This window comes from Xyrauchen texanus, chromosome 14 (genome assembly GCF_025860055.1).
Source record: "Xyrauchen texanus isolate HMW12.3.18 chromosome 14, RBS_HiC_50CHRs, whole genome shotgun sequence".
In the NCBI taxonomy this organism is placed as follows: Eukaryota; Metazoa; Chordata; class Actinopteri; order Cypriniformes; family Catostomidae; genus Xyrauchen; species Xyrauchen texanus.
In genome coordinates, this window is record NC_068289.1 from 9,872,218 (window position 1) to 9,888,662 (window position 16,445).

At 39.1% G+C, this 16,445-nt stretch overlaps 1 protein-coding gene across 3 annotated transcripts in view; it reads right to left on the minus strand.

Moving 5' to 3' along the window:
- Positions 1–340: 340 nt before the first annotated feature.
- The window catches only part of nrp2b (neuropilin 2b), an 89,154-nt gene continuing 73,049 nt past the window's right edge, over positions 341–16,445 (minus strand). For 2 of the 3 annotated variants that reach the window (XM_052142592.1, XM_052142591.1), the window contains 5 exons: positions 14,080–14,345; positions 13,039–13,135; positions 11,422–11,454; positions 3,844–3,906; positions 341–2,220 (listed from right to left, as the gene is read on the minus strand). In XM_052142592.1, coding sequence (XP_051998552.1) covers positions 1,916–2,220; positions 3,844–3,906; positions 11,422–11,454; positions 13,039–13,135; positions 14,080–14,345 — 764 coding nt within the window. In that variant the 3' untranslated portion in view covers positions 341–1,915. Of the gene's footprint in view, positions 2,221–3,843; positions 3,907–8,417; positions 9,047–11,421; positions 11,455–13,038; positions 13,136–14,079; positions 14,346–16,445 lie in introns of those variants that run through there. The other variant, XM_052142593.1, reaches the window with a different exon arrangement.

Below are 16,445 nucleotides of genomic sequence, written 5' to 3' on the forward strand. Positions count from 1 at the left end.
TTCCAATCATTTAATTTCCTATTTGAATTTGGATAACGGGTTACAGATCTAACGGGTTTGTCTTAGCTTAACAGTGCTATTGGAGGGAGGTGGATCACTTAGGGGCTTTGGGGGATAATATATAAACAGATAGATAGATAGATAGATAGATAGATAGATAGATAGATAGATAGATAGAAAGATAGATAGATAGATAGATAGATAGATAGATAGATAGATAGATAGATAGATAGATAGATAGATAGATAGATAGATAGATAGATAGATAGATAGATAGATTTTAACCCCCAGTTCTCTTTCACATGACAAATATGTTCACATCAGTCACAATAATCATTATTCATACTTTATTAAATAATAATAATACCAATAAAAAAGAACTTTTTTCTGTACAAAGTCTACAAACAAAATTTTTTTTAATGATCAGACCAGTGCCGGGATCTCCATCTCTTTTGGTGTTGGCCTCCTGTCCCAGACAGACGAGGTAATACTATCACAGCTCTGCAGCAAAGCCAAAACAGGCCAGAGCTTCAAGGCACTTGGAAAAGAGTCAACAGAGTCTAATGAAAACAGAGCTGAATACACAATCTCTCTCTCCCAACAACTGAGCAAGCCATGTCTCTGGCTGCTTTCCGCACCTCCTAATAAGACAAGAGCCCCCTCCCTTACCCACAAGTCAACAGGATTCCCAGTGTGGCTCAGGGGAGCGAGAGGCCAATCTGAAGTACAATAAAGAAATTTACACATACTTCCTCCTATGTGCTCGCTTGTACTATCGCTCTCTTCACCTTGAGGCGAAACATTCTGTGAAATTCTCACCCTTCTCGTCTTGTTAGTCTTCATTTTCAACAGCCCAAAAAAAACCATGGAGTAAACAGACAGGTGAAATAAAAAGAGTAAGGTCTGACTCCTCCAAGGACCCAGTAACTTTAAACTCAAGAACTGGGGTTTCAATGGCTCTCCTCCAAAACAGTTTGCTTAAGGCTCAATTGTTTGTACATGAAAGTGGCTTGGGGATTTTCCAGCTCATTCACTAAAGTCACTCTGCCAGCTTGAGTCTTTGTTACTTCAAAAATAGGGTAAAGCGAGGAAGAGAGAATCTGAAGATGCTTTCTCTCTTTGCACTCTCTCAACACTCTTTAGCTCAGTGGCTCTTTTTCCTTAGCAATCCATAGGTTGCGATAAAATTTGTTTGACGTTGTCAGCACAGTGACTTTAACGCTATGCTTATAAACCAAACAGTCAAAATTATGAAAAAAAAAGAGAAGAAAAGAGACACAAAAGACAATTCTAATACTTCAATCTAACTTTTTTCTGAATGTAATAAACTTTCCTCATTGTCTAATGGCCACACAAAAAAACATTAGGCTACAAACAGACTGAACTTAAGTATAAAACATTCATAAGAGGAATTGACACTGCAAAACAGTTGTAGAAAGTGGCAAAGGATGATGATAGGATGGGAACTTAAGCAAATCAGCGAACAGACACAAGTCTAAACTAAATCAAATGTCCACAATATTCTAGGCCACAGCGTTCACAAAATAGAGGCAGAGATTTCACAAGCGATCTGTCTTCTAGTCCTAGCGCCTCTCTCTTCTAACTTCCATTAGGCTTTATTAGATTGTGTTTTCTTTACAAATCTATAGCAATATACATTTATTTGAAGTTTTCTTTTTTTGAAGGGGAAACTCTTTATCTTGATATGTGTTGATAAACTTTCACACCCGCTGAGCTGTCCACAGGAAGCCTCTATGCTCCCAGTGCTCCAGTCCGAGATCATCCCTATATTAGTGTGAGGTCCATTCACAGTTTTGAATCGAGCTAGCACCCGTTAATGATCAGTGATAAGGGAGCGCTGGAGAGAGTACACGTTCGCACCAATCTCGCAAGGGCCTCTCCTGATCAGGTTCCTTCAGGCCTCGGAGCAATAGCGCTGCTGGTTGATTTTCACTTTGTGCTTGATGCCGTCGTATAGCTCAAAGTTGTAGTTCTCCAGAGTGGTGGTACTGCGCGAGGAGAGGCCGTTGTAGGAACAGGTGCAGTAGAGCAGGAGACCGGCACACACTGCACCCAGCAGAACGCCCAGGGAACTCATAACGATGATGGTGACCAGGATGGGATCCAGCGTGTATAACCAGGCATTGTCTTTCTCAGAGAGCCGTGTCACTGGAGGCTCTCTTGAGGGGTTTGCCGTGGTCCAGACAGGGAATGGGAAACCTGGAAATAAGAGAGACAAAAACCAGCAAGCATTACATTAGTTCAGATGGGATATGTTAGTCAAGCTTGCCTTTGTAAAAGAAATTGTTAAATTAAACAGCAATTTTATTGATAATTGTGGAGATTGTGAATAAGGATTGAGGGAAACGATTATCACAATCACTTGAGAAGAGAAAAGCATAATTTGATGGCAATTACACACCTGATAACATTAACAAATAACAAAACTGCTCATAACACACTCACCATGACGCTGTGATCTCTTTATATATTATCGCCTTTACTAAGACCCGAATACATTTTGATTGAGGATTTGTTTAAAGATTAAAAAAAAGTAAGTTAAAACCGCCTTAAAACATTTATGACCATTTCTATCTACTGCGTGTATCTTCTATGCTGTAGGTACCTTGTGTCTATCACAAGGTACCTACAGCATAGATGATACACGCAGTAGATAGAAATGGTCATAAATGTTTTAAGGCGGGGCTTATCGAAGGGTCAATTGTAACGCCTGATTCACACATACTCCGTGAACGGACCGTTAGCATGTTAACAGATTACAGTCTTTACATTGCGAGCATGAGTCACAAGGTGCAGAGTCCCTGAAGCGTCCTAGATGCGGCAGTAAGCTGATAGTTTCGGCACTGAGCCTATTTTTTGCAGCACGGCTCATGCTGAACTTAGCAGCACTGGGTGCAGGAGACAAAACCCCCCAGAAAATTATAGAAAAGACACAAAAGCAAATAAAAAATATTGCAACTGAACCTACAATACACTACAATTTATAGATCTGCATACAAACACTAAACAACGTTAGCGCCTGCGTTTTGTATAAATAGGTGTATAGTAAGGGCATTACAACAGTAACCAATCATGACCAAATATGTTGATAAACAAGTGCATGTGACTACCGTTGCACTTGTCGTTGAAGCAAAAATTTAGAATTTACCTTCATTTAATTAGGATTTGCATATTAACGATGGATGTTACCCGACTGATTGTGAAGATATCAATAACCCCTACTCAAAAAATGACGTGGCCACTGTGAAAACCAAATGGGGGGATTGATTTGCTGCTCTCCTCGCTCTGTCCATGCATGGCCACATGGATGGGCGAGGAGTTTACCCACAACAGAACCATAATGCCAAGATTGCTTTAAATGGTCTATAAGTCAATAAAAATATTCATTTGATGCAAGTGGCTGACTGCAATATATTTTTTACTGCTCTGCAATAAAATCTTTATATGTATTGAATTTTGTATGAATCAATGTGGCCTAAATTGATAATCTGTAAAAAACAGTGAGGCCCCGTATGCAAGTATGTGAATGCAAGTACATCTGGCTACGCAAGCTTGGTTTCACGCATTGTCGACGCAATTTTACTGCTGTAAGGGAAGCTATAGCAAGTCTTCTTCTATGATCAGATTGCTCTTTCAGGTCAACTACTGTCTTAGCGTGGCAATAGCTCACAAAAAGGTTTAAAGTTAGTTAAAGTTTATTAAACATTCAACATTTAGTTGTTTAACAACTTGAATAGATATCTCTGGCCTCAGACCTTGAAATGTGTGTATTTTTACACACATCATGCTATTATATGCTTGAAGGTTGATGAATGGACTTACCTTGACCAGTTTGTTCTCTGCCGTGGAATAGAGGGTTGTTTCCAAGGTCTTCAGGCCTTCGTTCTGTTTGGAAGACAAACAGAACCTAAATGAAACACTCAGTTATGTCAGATTGAGTTCAGGTCACATAAACCAGGCTTTTTTTGTATCTTCCAAGAAAAGAACAAACTTGAGCAAGTAATAGCAATAGCACAATGTGTGAGCACATAATTGGCAAGCAAAAAGAGCATGTTAACTGAAGATAACACCGTATGACTTGGGTACAAATCGTTATGGAAGAATACAGACAGTGTCCATTTTGCAGCATCAAATAAAAAGCACATGCCACTTTATCTGCAGTTTGTAGAAAAATATCACTTTATTATAACATTCCAAACAACATTTCCAAGACCAAGAAATTCAACAGGCTAAAATATACCTCCTATTGTATGTATTTAAACAGGCAGAAATGTTGCATTGTAAACAGAACAGAACAGGCGAATATTGATGGCAGGGTCAAAGCCATGAATTCACAAAGGGAAAAAAAGTGCACATAACCACAGACTCATAAGAACTTGTATCAAACTGATAAAAATTAAGAATGAGGTTGACACAATGAACATCGCAAAATCCTGTTCAGTAGACATAAACCAGTTGTTTAAGCAAAATATACTGTATATAGATTATACAACCTGGATTATTTTTTTGAACATTACAATTCATAACTGATCCACACATACACTTTACACTAACTCTGTCTCTTGGAGGGTTGAGAGCATTTGCAGTTTTGTGCAAGTCAGAGACAGGCTCTTAGCATCATAAGGGCCTCACTGAGTGCTTTTGCTTTAAATTAAAATTTCTTATATAGCAACAGGCTTAATAAATGTAATCTAATCAATTAAATTATTAGAAACATTTAAGGATTACTCAAATCTCAAAAAAGCAGCAGACTTATTGTTTTTAATCAATGCAGCTAAAATTGTGAAACAAAGACTGATAAATAAATAAAAAAGAAAGTCTTCTCTGAGGAGAAGATCATAAATGAAATGGGTTAAACCCACTAGAAAATACAATCACAAATCACAAGTGAACAGCTCAATATAAATTCTTATATTAATCATTCAGGCATATGAACAACCAGGACTCTTCAGAAAAATGTAACTTGCTCAACATGACTCTAAACAGATGTGTCAAATGCGAGGAGTCAAAGAGGATAATCACTCAAGACAAGACAAGACAAGACAATGTTAACAGTAGCATTGTTACACAGTCAGTTGGATGGCACAAAAGGTCATAGTAATATGTTGTTTATCTGCAAATTCTGCATTAAAGACACCATGAAATCAGAATTGGAGTTTTGTGTCTTTTAGTCCATGTCTTTTAGCTTTAAAGCCATTTAAATACCAGTGTACTCCTAAAAGTTGACAAAATCTTTCTCAGACTTTATCAGAAAAACAGACCCAAAATATTGATTACTCATCCTGCACTACACAGAACAAATAAATTCTCTCTAGAATTAAAATCCCTCTCCACCTAATATCAGCTGCAACCGACTAGCAATAAGCCAATCATGGTTCATGGCTGACGTAAACTAAAGACTATTGGCTAATTAAAGAAATAAGCCCTTCAATATGTCCTGCCCAAACTTCCGGTTTCAATAGGAAATAAACTCAGTAAGCACTTTATTAGGAACACTATGGTCCTAATAATGTGCCGGACTTGGTCTTCTGCTGTTGTAGCACATCCGCCTCAAGGTTCGACGAGTTGTGCATTCTGAGACGCTATTCTGCTCACTACAATTGCACAGATTGGTTATCTGAGTTACTGTAGACTTTCTGTCAGCTTGAACCAGTCTGGCCATTCTCCGATGACCTCTCTCATCAACAAGGCATTTCCATCCACAGAACTGCCCCTCAATGTATGTTTTTTTTTTTTTTGGCACAATTCTGAATAAATTCTAGAGACTATTGCATATGAAAATCCCAGGAGATCAGCAGCTACAGAAATACTCAAACCAGCTCGTCTGGCACCAACAATCGTGCCACGGATGAAATCACTGAGATCACATTTTTCCTCATTCTGATGGCTGATGTGAACATTAACTGAAGCTCCTGACCCGTATCTGCATGAATTTATGCATTGCACTGCTGCCACATGATTGGCTGATTAGATAATAGCATGAGTAGTAAAGAGCTCAATGAGTTTACATTAACACAGGACAGAAAACTTTGCTCGTTAAGCAATGTCATGGGGTCTTTAAACAATAGAGAGGCTTAAAAGCGTCCACAATATGGCACTATAATGAAGACCAAATGGCTCAATAATGTTGAATATTCCGAAAACTGTAATTTTAAAACCTTTCTGAACACAACTGATGTGTCTAGAATATTTCACATGAAAAGCTGTTGTGTACAGCTCGCAGCGGCTGTCCCATCTCCCCAAAACACACTCTAATATATAGAGGATTAGGAGAGATGAGAAATAGAGAGAGAGACCAGAGTGAGACAATGCTCCCCTCTCCAATGTGCCGCCAGGTCAGGTGGTCTCTCTAGCTGTCTGTGAGGATCTTTCATGTGCTTTTGTGTTTTAAACAAACCCCTTTAGACCCTGGATTTTGCGAAGAAGGTCTATATTTAGAGCAGGCTTTGCTTTGATCTCACCTTCCATCTCCCCATGCGTTTTTTCGTGAAGAGCAGATATACGGGTGAGAAAGGGAGAGTCCATGATGAGGGATTATTTTCACCTATTGCCAGATGGAGGACATAACAAGATATCAGGATTTACTTTCTCCTTTCATCCCATTCGTTTTAGATGAAGCCAAAATCTGACAGATGCTTTCAGTAATGGATGAAGCCTCAGACTCTCTTTATGTGTAGAGAGGAAAATATGTTTTGTTGGGGGAATTTCCACCCTAAGCTCTGATGGGGCCTATTTTGTGTGTTTGTTTAGTAGAGAGGAGAACATTGAATGCTATGTATTTGGACAGAACACCTCACATCAAATAGCATGTTTTGTCTTTCAAATGTGCATCACTACATTTCAAGCAGCACATGAAAGAGATTAATCTAATACTCACACCAAGACTTTGAATCAGTACGTAAGGAAAACTATTTCCAAGTGCATTTTAAAATAATAGTTTTGAAGCTTTCTCCTGCATATATAATATGTTTTAATATGTTACATTAAAGACAAAAAATCTGCAGCAAGATTGTCATATGCAAAAAAAAAAAACGTTTTTCCAAGAATTCCTTGATCTACACATTTAGTTACAGATAGATATTGAAGACACGGTCTGGTGGGTCATGCCTGCTACCCTTTTTTCTGTCTGCTCTGTAACTGTGACAATATATATATATATATATATATATATATATATATATATATATATATATATATATATATATATATATATATAAATGGCAAAAGGCCCCCAAAATAATAATATAATAATTACAGATAGAGGGTTGGTTAGAGATTCAGTAAGACATCAGCAGGTGTATATTTGGAGTGTGAAGATGTACAGGTCCTACGCGCCAACTCACTCCTTGTAGCAAAATCAGCAATCCAAGCACAACTGCACTTGGCAGATTTACTAAGCTCTCAATCTCTACTCTTTTACAAGACTGTGTGCAATCAAAATCTCTGAGGAAACAACACAAAAGCATTAGCTATAAAAATAAAGCAAAGATGGTGCATCAATTTATCTTGACTATCAGCAAACTCAATGAATTCACTCCACTTGAATATGAAAAGATTAAATGAGAAATGAGAACAGTGTTTGGCTTGAACTAGCCCAATGCCACTGAAGCGTCTTAAGGCCAATGTTGTGTATGTTAGTCGGCCAATCAGAGGACTAGGCTGGCTAAGGCAGGGTCATTTGACCTTTGCATATAGGCAATAAAATAACATACTGTACCTCTTCAGACATAAGTTGTAAAGCCCAGTGACTTTCAGGAAAGAAGTGTTTATGTACACACTGACAGAAATTCAAATTAATTCTCAGAAAAGGAGTACATAGCCTTAATTCTTTTAAGAAGCTTCATTCATTCCATTCACTGGTGAGATCAAATAGGCTACTTAAACATCAGTCTGAAGAAAAAAGGACCACATCCATTGCCCTAAAGGTCCCTTACAGTTCCTAAGAAAGAAAAAAGGCCAGTCTTCATAATGTGAGCAATTTTTTGTAGAGGTATGAGGAATTAAAAAATTCTGTATATTTCATGATGCATGTAATCAGGACCCTACTCTTCCCCTTAAATCCTGTGAAGAAGATACAGACACTGATTCCTCCAGCGAGAGTGGAGGAGTCCCAGAGTTTTCAGTTCTGTTTGCAGCTCATGTTTCATCTGTTTCTTTGTATCGAAAACCTACAAGTGTGCACATGAGATGCATTACACATTCAAGAGTTTTCATGTGACACAAACTTTTTATTTTATGTTCCAATCCTTTCCCATCTGTCTCTTCTCTTATTCTGTCCTCAGAGTTTGGCAATGAGTTCTCTTGACTGTACAATAGGATTGGTCATGAACAGGAGATTAGAGCATTGCACAGTGAGGTTAACATCCTGCCTTTCTCCACAGAGAGCAGAAGGGGGGTGAGGAGTGCCTGCCACTCAAGGTTTTGGCTGGATGTCCCTCTGCACAGCACATTTCCACTCTCTCTCAGCCCATGAGCTCCACAAAAGTGTCCAAGAGGAACCCAGAACTTAACAACTCTGTTGTTTTGTGTGTCCTCTTTTAACATCTTCATTTCTTCGAGGCACAATCGAAGACCAGCGGTCAAAGTGAAGCTCATCCTGTGCAAAAACAAGTCTTTAAGGGGCACAATATGAGCATCCTCATGTCTGGTTGTTAGTTAGTTCATTGTGAAACAGTAGGAGGAAACAATACATCAGTATGCTCTCAGCACTGGGAGCAGGGCTCTTCCTTCTCTAACCTAATAGTCAGCATGGGCTCCACCCCAGAACCAGTGAGACCCCCGGGGCCGTTGCCTACGTACTGTCCCATGCCTGTGCCCGTGTACGTGCTCTGGTAGGACACAGAGTGCTGGCTCTTCTTGGCTGCCAGGTGGTAGCGATAGCAACACAGTACCATGACCAACGTGACGCAGCCCAGGAGGAAAAGGGCGCCACCTCCGGCTATTATGTAATACCAGTAGGTGGGCATGGGCTGCAGGGACACTGTCGTGTCAACAGTGGGGTCACTCCAGCCAGGTAAGTCTCCCCCTGATGGAGAGACACAGAAGAGTTGGCTTGGGGTAGAGAGGCATGCAAGACTGCATAGCTTCAAGCCATCTTGGATTTTACTGGAATGCTTTTGCTCTAATTTGGTGCTGTATACAAACAAAACAGACACAGACACGCAGATGCACATGCATGTTGCCTGTCCACGGCGCCTTCGCAGGGTTCATGTGAGCCAATAATTACAAAACTGTGTATTTTCTGTATGTTCTTTCAAGTAGATAATGTTTTGCTCTTATAAGTCACAATAAGGGGTCGTTCAGACCTAATGTGTTCTTGCGCTAATAAAAAGTAGATACATTGCAATGAATAGTGCATAAAGCATATTTAAAAGTTGAAGTTATTTTTAACATTACACATTGTCTAAATAAAACGTAGCACTCCTGCAAGACGTGCCACAACGGTCAAAAACGGATGCAAAAACACATCAGGTGTGAACGGCCCTTTTTTTAGCTAAGAGTGCTAAAATGTGTTTTATAGGCAGTGAACAGAAGCTGTATGATGTGGGTTTATAAAGAGTTCAGATACTTTACTAGAAACGCAGCATTCATTGTGGAATCTGTACTAACACGGTTTCATATGCAAACGAATGTCATAAAAGAATATTGTGTCACAGGCTGATGTCAGCACTATCTCTCAGCTGGAAAGGCCATTCTTTTGTAATAAAACTTTCTGGGGTGAAAGTTCTGTATAATCGCATGCATATATCTGTGCCAGCTTCATCTGCCACAAGCCAAATTCTTCCATGAATCCAACCCAGCAGTGCATTGAAACTGCTCACCCATTACACATGTGTTTATACATACACTCACACACACATATCCAGGAGATTGTGTAAACATGCAAGTAATCTAGGAGTTCTATACCCAAATGCTCAGCAATGGGAAAATAAAACATTTACACAGGGAATTAATATCCACTTTAATTAAGAGAAAGGAAGTTAGCTACTCAAAGAATATATAATCATCGATATATTCTGATATATTAATTACTTGTTAAATCTAAAATAGAGTGAATGGGGAATTATTTCACTGCAGCTGGCTATATCTGATTGACCATGATCATACAGCTGTCGGGGAACAAGCATATGCCATCCATAGCTGCACAGCAGGTCACACACACCACTAGTAAAAGGCTGACGCACTTAATAAGGTAAACTGTTGAGTGTATTGCTGTTATTATAGTAATTTCATGAGGTTAGCACCTTATGCTTTTGCTAAAAAATACAAGTTCAATGCCAACTTGGATGAATATGTACAATAAAGGACCCTTTTCACAGACTGTGAGGACGCATTTTCGCTATATTTAGCAGCTTAAATCTAACATTTTGTTTTTATATAGTTGTAATTTTTTTATTATGTTGTGTACATTTATAACATTATACTTTGTATTATATTGCCCTGTGATTGGTTTTAAAAACATCAGTTACCACAGCTGCGATGAGATTTCTAATATAGTTGTTCTTTTTCTCTGACTGCTGAAATCCACCACTTTCTTTTTTTTCTGATTTTGGAAAGCTGTGAAATCATAATAGTGATTTTTTTTTTCTTTTGCTGTTGGAGTAAACAGCTAATCAAAATGATATTTGCTGTGTTTTCACATTCACCGCTATACAAGTTTACCCTGCAATCGTTTACTTCTGCATTCCAAACCCGGATATGTGGTAGGGGTCCATTGCTCAGAGGTTGCTGAGCAATGTCTCAGATATTTGCTTAGGAAAAATAAAAAACACTTTTCCTCAAGAGAAAAATCTGAGAAGCAGAGGACTTCAGCAAAAGTCTCAATTTGCTCTCCAGGAAATCTCATTGCTGTGTAGGACAATAACATTTTGAAGAGATCTTTATTTTGTTTAATTATGTGAGTTCAGTTAAAGTAATATTGTTTGTAGTCCCAAAATTTAAGGGGTACCATTTTAGGGGTAATATACTAAATTAATCTACAGGCCATATTTGTCCATGTTTAGCTTGATACCGACACCATATAAGACAGCAAATGACGTGAGGCTACAGATGCATGCTAGGATACAGCCCATGCTCCAAATATCTGTATGATTATAATGATAGTGAGGACAATAACAATGATGACAATAGAAATGGATTGACATCGAGGCGCCAGCGTCACTTTACTCAGAACTCGACATAGAAAACTACATCAGCTTAGCTTCTTTGTGTCTGACTGTGTCTTAAATTTGTGCTATGGGTTTGGATACAAACTCAACAAATCCTTACTTGGTGTTGAAGTAAAACTGAACTAAAAATATAACGATTATCAAGCGCCCTTTAGGTGATGCAAGCTGCTAGGCATCAAGCAGGAAGCACAAACATTGGCACAGAAAATGACAATATGCCAGTTAAACTCACCAGTCATTTCAGGTGGGAATGCGGCAAAGGGTTCTGAAATGTGAGAAGAAAACAAAGTTAGTGAAAAAAAAGTGGGCAAATACAAAATGTATCCACATAAATAGCAACAAAGCAGATGGACTGTGAATGATTATATGAAAACAATATTATAGAACTATACATTTCTTTTAAAGGTGCCATAAGCATTGTTAGCCATTTCAATAACTTATGCTAGACTTTACCATTAAATACTGCCCCCTCTATCCAAAATCCTACAATGTAAAAACATGTTAGCAAACCTGATGTCTGCTTAGAATGAATGACAAGTGTTCTGACTGGCTACATAGCATTCCACAGTCAGATTAATGCTTGCTGTTTACAGAGCCTATGGCTGTCATAGAGACTAAATTTATTTGTCAGGACACCCATTTCAGTGATATCTGTCAGGTAGTAGGGACATTTTCTGTGTGCTATTACGTAAAAAAACCCTTCCTTTGAAGCTGAAGTGTGTATTTTTTTTAAAGTTAAAATACTTTGTCATATCTCTGTTTAATATGTAGCCATTGAGGTTGATTTCTCTAAGAAATGTAAACATTGTTGATCTGTGGTGATATGTGTTTGCCTATCCAATGCAAGACAGGTGAAGTGTTCTTGAAAACTGTTTGAAAACATCATCTGTTTGGTGACACTAATCATATTTTAAAATTCTCAGCAGAAAACTACTCCTCAAAAACCATTAAAAAAAATAAAAATAACTCATCAAGAAATGTGTTTGTAGGGTGATTATAAACAATGAATTTGGAAGAGAAAGAGAAGAAATAATGGAAAAAAGAGAGAACTTAGGGAAAGGGAGGAAAATAGGATTGGGCTGCATGTCATTTGGCAAACTGTGTTCTGCACACACTCTGAGAGCCAGGGAAATGGAATTCCAGTACACAATGTTTGGAATGCAAATGCTTTTAAAGAAAAAGTTGCAGAGAGACAGGGGACAGATTTGGCAGTGACACAGGGGCTGGCGTGTGCAAGTCGAATAGCTTTAATTGATAAGAGCTGTCCCAAAGCCTGGGACTGTGGAGGAAGTGTGTACGTGTGTGATTGAATGTGTATATGACAGCTCACACCAATAACTTTAATGAGTAAAATTTTTTTTGCTGAATTTGTTGCTTTTGATGGCTGATTTGATAACATTGACAAGTATGATATATGTCCTGGGAGGAAGAGCAATGTTTTCCTCAGTAAATAACTTTCACAGTTCAGCACTGTGAGTCTCTTGCTCTAGCAAAGAGCTTTGTTAGACATTAACGTCTATTCTGTCTTTATGCAAAGCTACACTGTTGAGAGCAGGGCTGCGTAGTTATACCCTGGCATGGCTCTGGAAAGCTCTATTTACAAATAAGGAGAATAAATTTTTTATTTATTTTTTTTTATCATAGATTGGGATCAGAGCCCACAGGGTGAGTGTGGCCTAGTTTGCAGCTTTGTGATTAATATTTTCTCAGGCTCGAATGGATAGAGTAGGGTGGTGGAAGGTTGTACTGATGGGTATGGAATGTGGTCTGTATGTAACATAAAGGCATGATGGGTGGTGGTTGAAAGAGAGAAAGAGGGAGAGAAACAGACTCAGATGTTGACACTTACGTGTGCACTGCTCAAGCTCTGTGTTGGAGCTCATATGGATGTTGTCGACCCAGATGTGTCCTCGACTGCCCTGCTCGAAGAAGCCTTCTAAGACAACCTGGCAAATGACAAGAGAAAAGAGGGAATTGGAGGCTGCAAGTTGATCAGCATCGACCGATACATTTTCGTGTTTGGTAGATTAGTTTCCCAAACCTGGAGAATTGCCTGTTTGCATGTGAAGGAGCTATCTGAGATATGAATAATCACAGTTTGGTTTGTTGACATGCCAGAGTGTTACTACAATAATAGACAGGTGATCAACAATGTCTCATTTAAATTGTCCTGCTAGTCAGAGCTGCGACAGATGCGGCAGATATTTCCTCCCTCCTAATATATTAAGAATTCCTTTATGTGCAAATAAATTACTAACACTGGACAACTAAACAGAAACCAGAAGAAACCGCTTAAAACAAACGTTTAAAACAAAATCTTTTTTATTTAATAATTTTTTACAACGTGCAATTTTTGTGTGAATTTTTTTGTAAATATATTCTCCCCAATTTGGAATACCCATTTCCCACTACTTAGTAGGTCCTCGTGGTGGAGCAGTTACTCACCTCAATCCAGATGGCGGAGGACAAGTCACAGTTGCCTCTGCTTCTGAGACCGTCAATCCACACATCTTATCACGTGGATTCAAACTTGCGACGTTAAGGGTGGGATTTAGGGCAACGCTGCAAGGCTATTGGCCCGATGGTGGGAACACAGATACATTTTGGTCTAGCGGCTCGAGGTCCGAGGCTACTGGCCCTGGCTAGTTGATAGTCCTGACATGCATTGGCCTGATTGAGGCTATTGGGCTATTGATATTCTGGTTCCTAGATATGGATCAGAACCATCCTTTAATGCAAGTCTATGTGTTTTTTTTTTTATCACTTTGAATAGTAATAGCACAACTCTCTTCAACAAGCCACACAATTTGAAGTACAGTATCATTCATGTCTGTAGCACAATATTACATAAATAGTCATGCCCCTCTATCTGATCTGTGTTTATAAGTACCTGATATTGCTTAGGGGACTGAGGCAGGATGGTGCGGCCCTCCCTCCACATGGGACCCTGGTCTCCTTTCAGAGTCCAGAGCAGCGTCTCCTCCTGGTCGTCGTCCCGGAGCAGCACGCGCAGGCTGTCCTGACCCTCTCCCTGCAGCTGATAATAGAAAAGGAGACAGACGGGATGGCGCTCGGGTCCCACCGATGGACTCAATAACCTTGCACGTTGTGGCTCTGTTTTAGGACTCGCTTCCACATACAGGAAATTCCCAAAGTCTGAAGTGAAAAAGAGACAAAAGAATGGATTGAATTTAAACTGACAGGAGATTAGAAAGCTGATTATGATATTGAATATGAAGTACTTTGAAGTGCTTACTCTAATGTATGGCGAAATCTCTTCACTTTTCAAAGTTTTGCACTCAAATTTTAAGGTGACCATGATTTTGCCTAGTAGGGCATGTATCAAAATCTTTTGTTTGTACTGGAACAACATTCGTATCAAACAGTCCCTAGCCCTTATCCCAATCATAACCCTAACCCAAGCACCACGTCCAATCCAGGCCTGACATGATATCTCTCTTCTATGTAAATTATGTGTAAGAATATATGTCCTAACCAACTGTGACCATGAAATTTAGTCTCCTAACCTTAATCCTGAAACTAATCTAAACTATGTTGATCTTGTTGACAGGAATTCATCCAGAAACATGTACTACTTGAAAAAATCCTCATTAGCCAGATTTTATGTCTGCTTCACGTTTCAAAGCTGCATTACACTAAACATTCTAGTACGTTGCTTATGTTTGTTAAGTGATTAATATTTGATCTGGTATGTTCATTATCATTTTAAGAAGGGAGGGAAGTAATAAAACATCTCTTGACATAAAAGCACCTATGTTTTAAGAAGAATGAGTGCTTGGCCCTTGCAAAACAATCTCTGTCACATCCCACTGTGACAAAGTGGAGGAAAAATGAAGGAGAAGAGGGGAAGAGAGGATAAAGACATCTAGAGAAGGGCAGAGACAGGAGGAGGATGGGACCTGCTCTGTGAGATATCTGACTGGACAGCATGGCACCAGAACTGATCATAATTACCCGCTCTGCCTCATTTATAATGTGGATGCAGAGATTCATGCTCATACCGTCTGCTGATGTATAGAGATGGCATAGTAATTTATTTTTGTTTGCCCTACTTTGACACATTTCTCATTCCAAACTCACTGAAAATACAGCCCTGCAATCAGATCATATCAGACTGCCATAAGTCTGAGATGCCTGAATAGATTATAAAATTAACTAATGCAAAAAACTTCCTCTGTTTGATCCTGGAAAATACAAGACAATTAATTACCCTTTCACAGGGAAAGGTACCTCTGGGATTATTGTTTTTAAATGGAGCCTTCTACACCTAGAGTTAATTAGGCTGACTGTGTATTAACCCTTTCTGGCCGTCTTTTTATGTTTCCTGGTTAAAATAATGGGGTATGGAAATTCTTATTTGCTCAAAGTGCTGTTCCAGGATCCAAGGGATCTACATGACTTGCAGGGATGTTGGATCGTTTACGAGAGTGAGCTAAGCTGTAAAGTGAATGAGCTAAGCACCTCCTGTACAAGGATCCTGAGGAGGGTTAGAAAAATACTTCACACAAGTATGCAAACGTGAATGCTTGGCCAAAGCATTGCAAGTGTGTGGTAACAAACATCAGTACTCAGTACTCAATAGTGTTAACATCAAATATCTCTACCACTAAACAGTGTGTTGTTATTCAGATGTCTAGATACAAACATTATAACTGACATGATTTTATTTTATCTAACTTAGTCTACTCAATATTAGCACTCTTGGAATACCACTTGTCCACTCAGACTACAGGACCAGAACTGTTGTATAATGTTCACTATAGCACTCCTTGTTGTGTGCTGTAGCATCCCTTGTGGCAACATGAGAAAGGCACGTTAGTATTCAAGAACCAGCATAGAGTATGTTTCAGGCCTTAAGGTCTCTGCAGAGTTTGTTTGGAGAGGTTCTGACACATAAAGTGACTCCCCTGGTGTTAAAAAGAGAGTGTGTGAGTGACAGGCGGAGTGATTGGACAGACTTGATCTGGAGGTTTGGGGGTGCACTTGGTTTGGAAATGGTTAAAACAGGAGTGGATTCTTTCCTTGTGACTCCTGGAACTCTCTTTAAAACCTGACATATGGAAAAGAGCTAAAGATTGCTTTAACAGCCTCACTAAGCTGAGTGCTCCAAGAAAGCTGTGAGGACATGGAGAAATGTACACTTAGTGTGCGTGAAAGCTCAGAATTTGTGAAGCACTCCTCAAATGCAGAGTTTATAAAGGTCAGGTAAGCTTAAGGATGGAGAGATGAACTAAC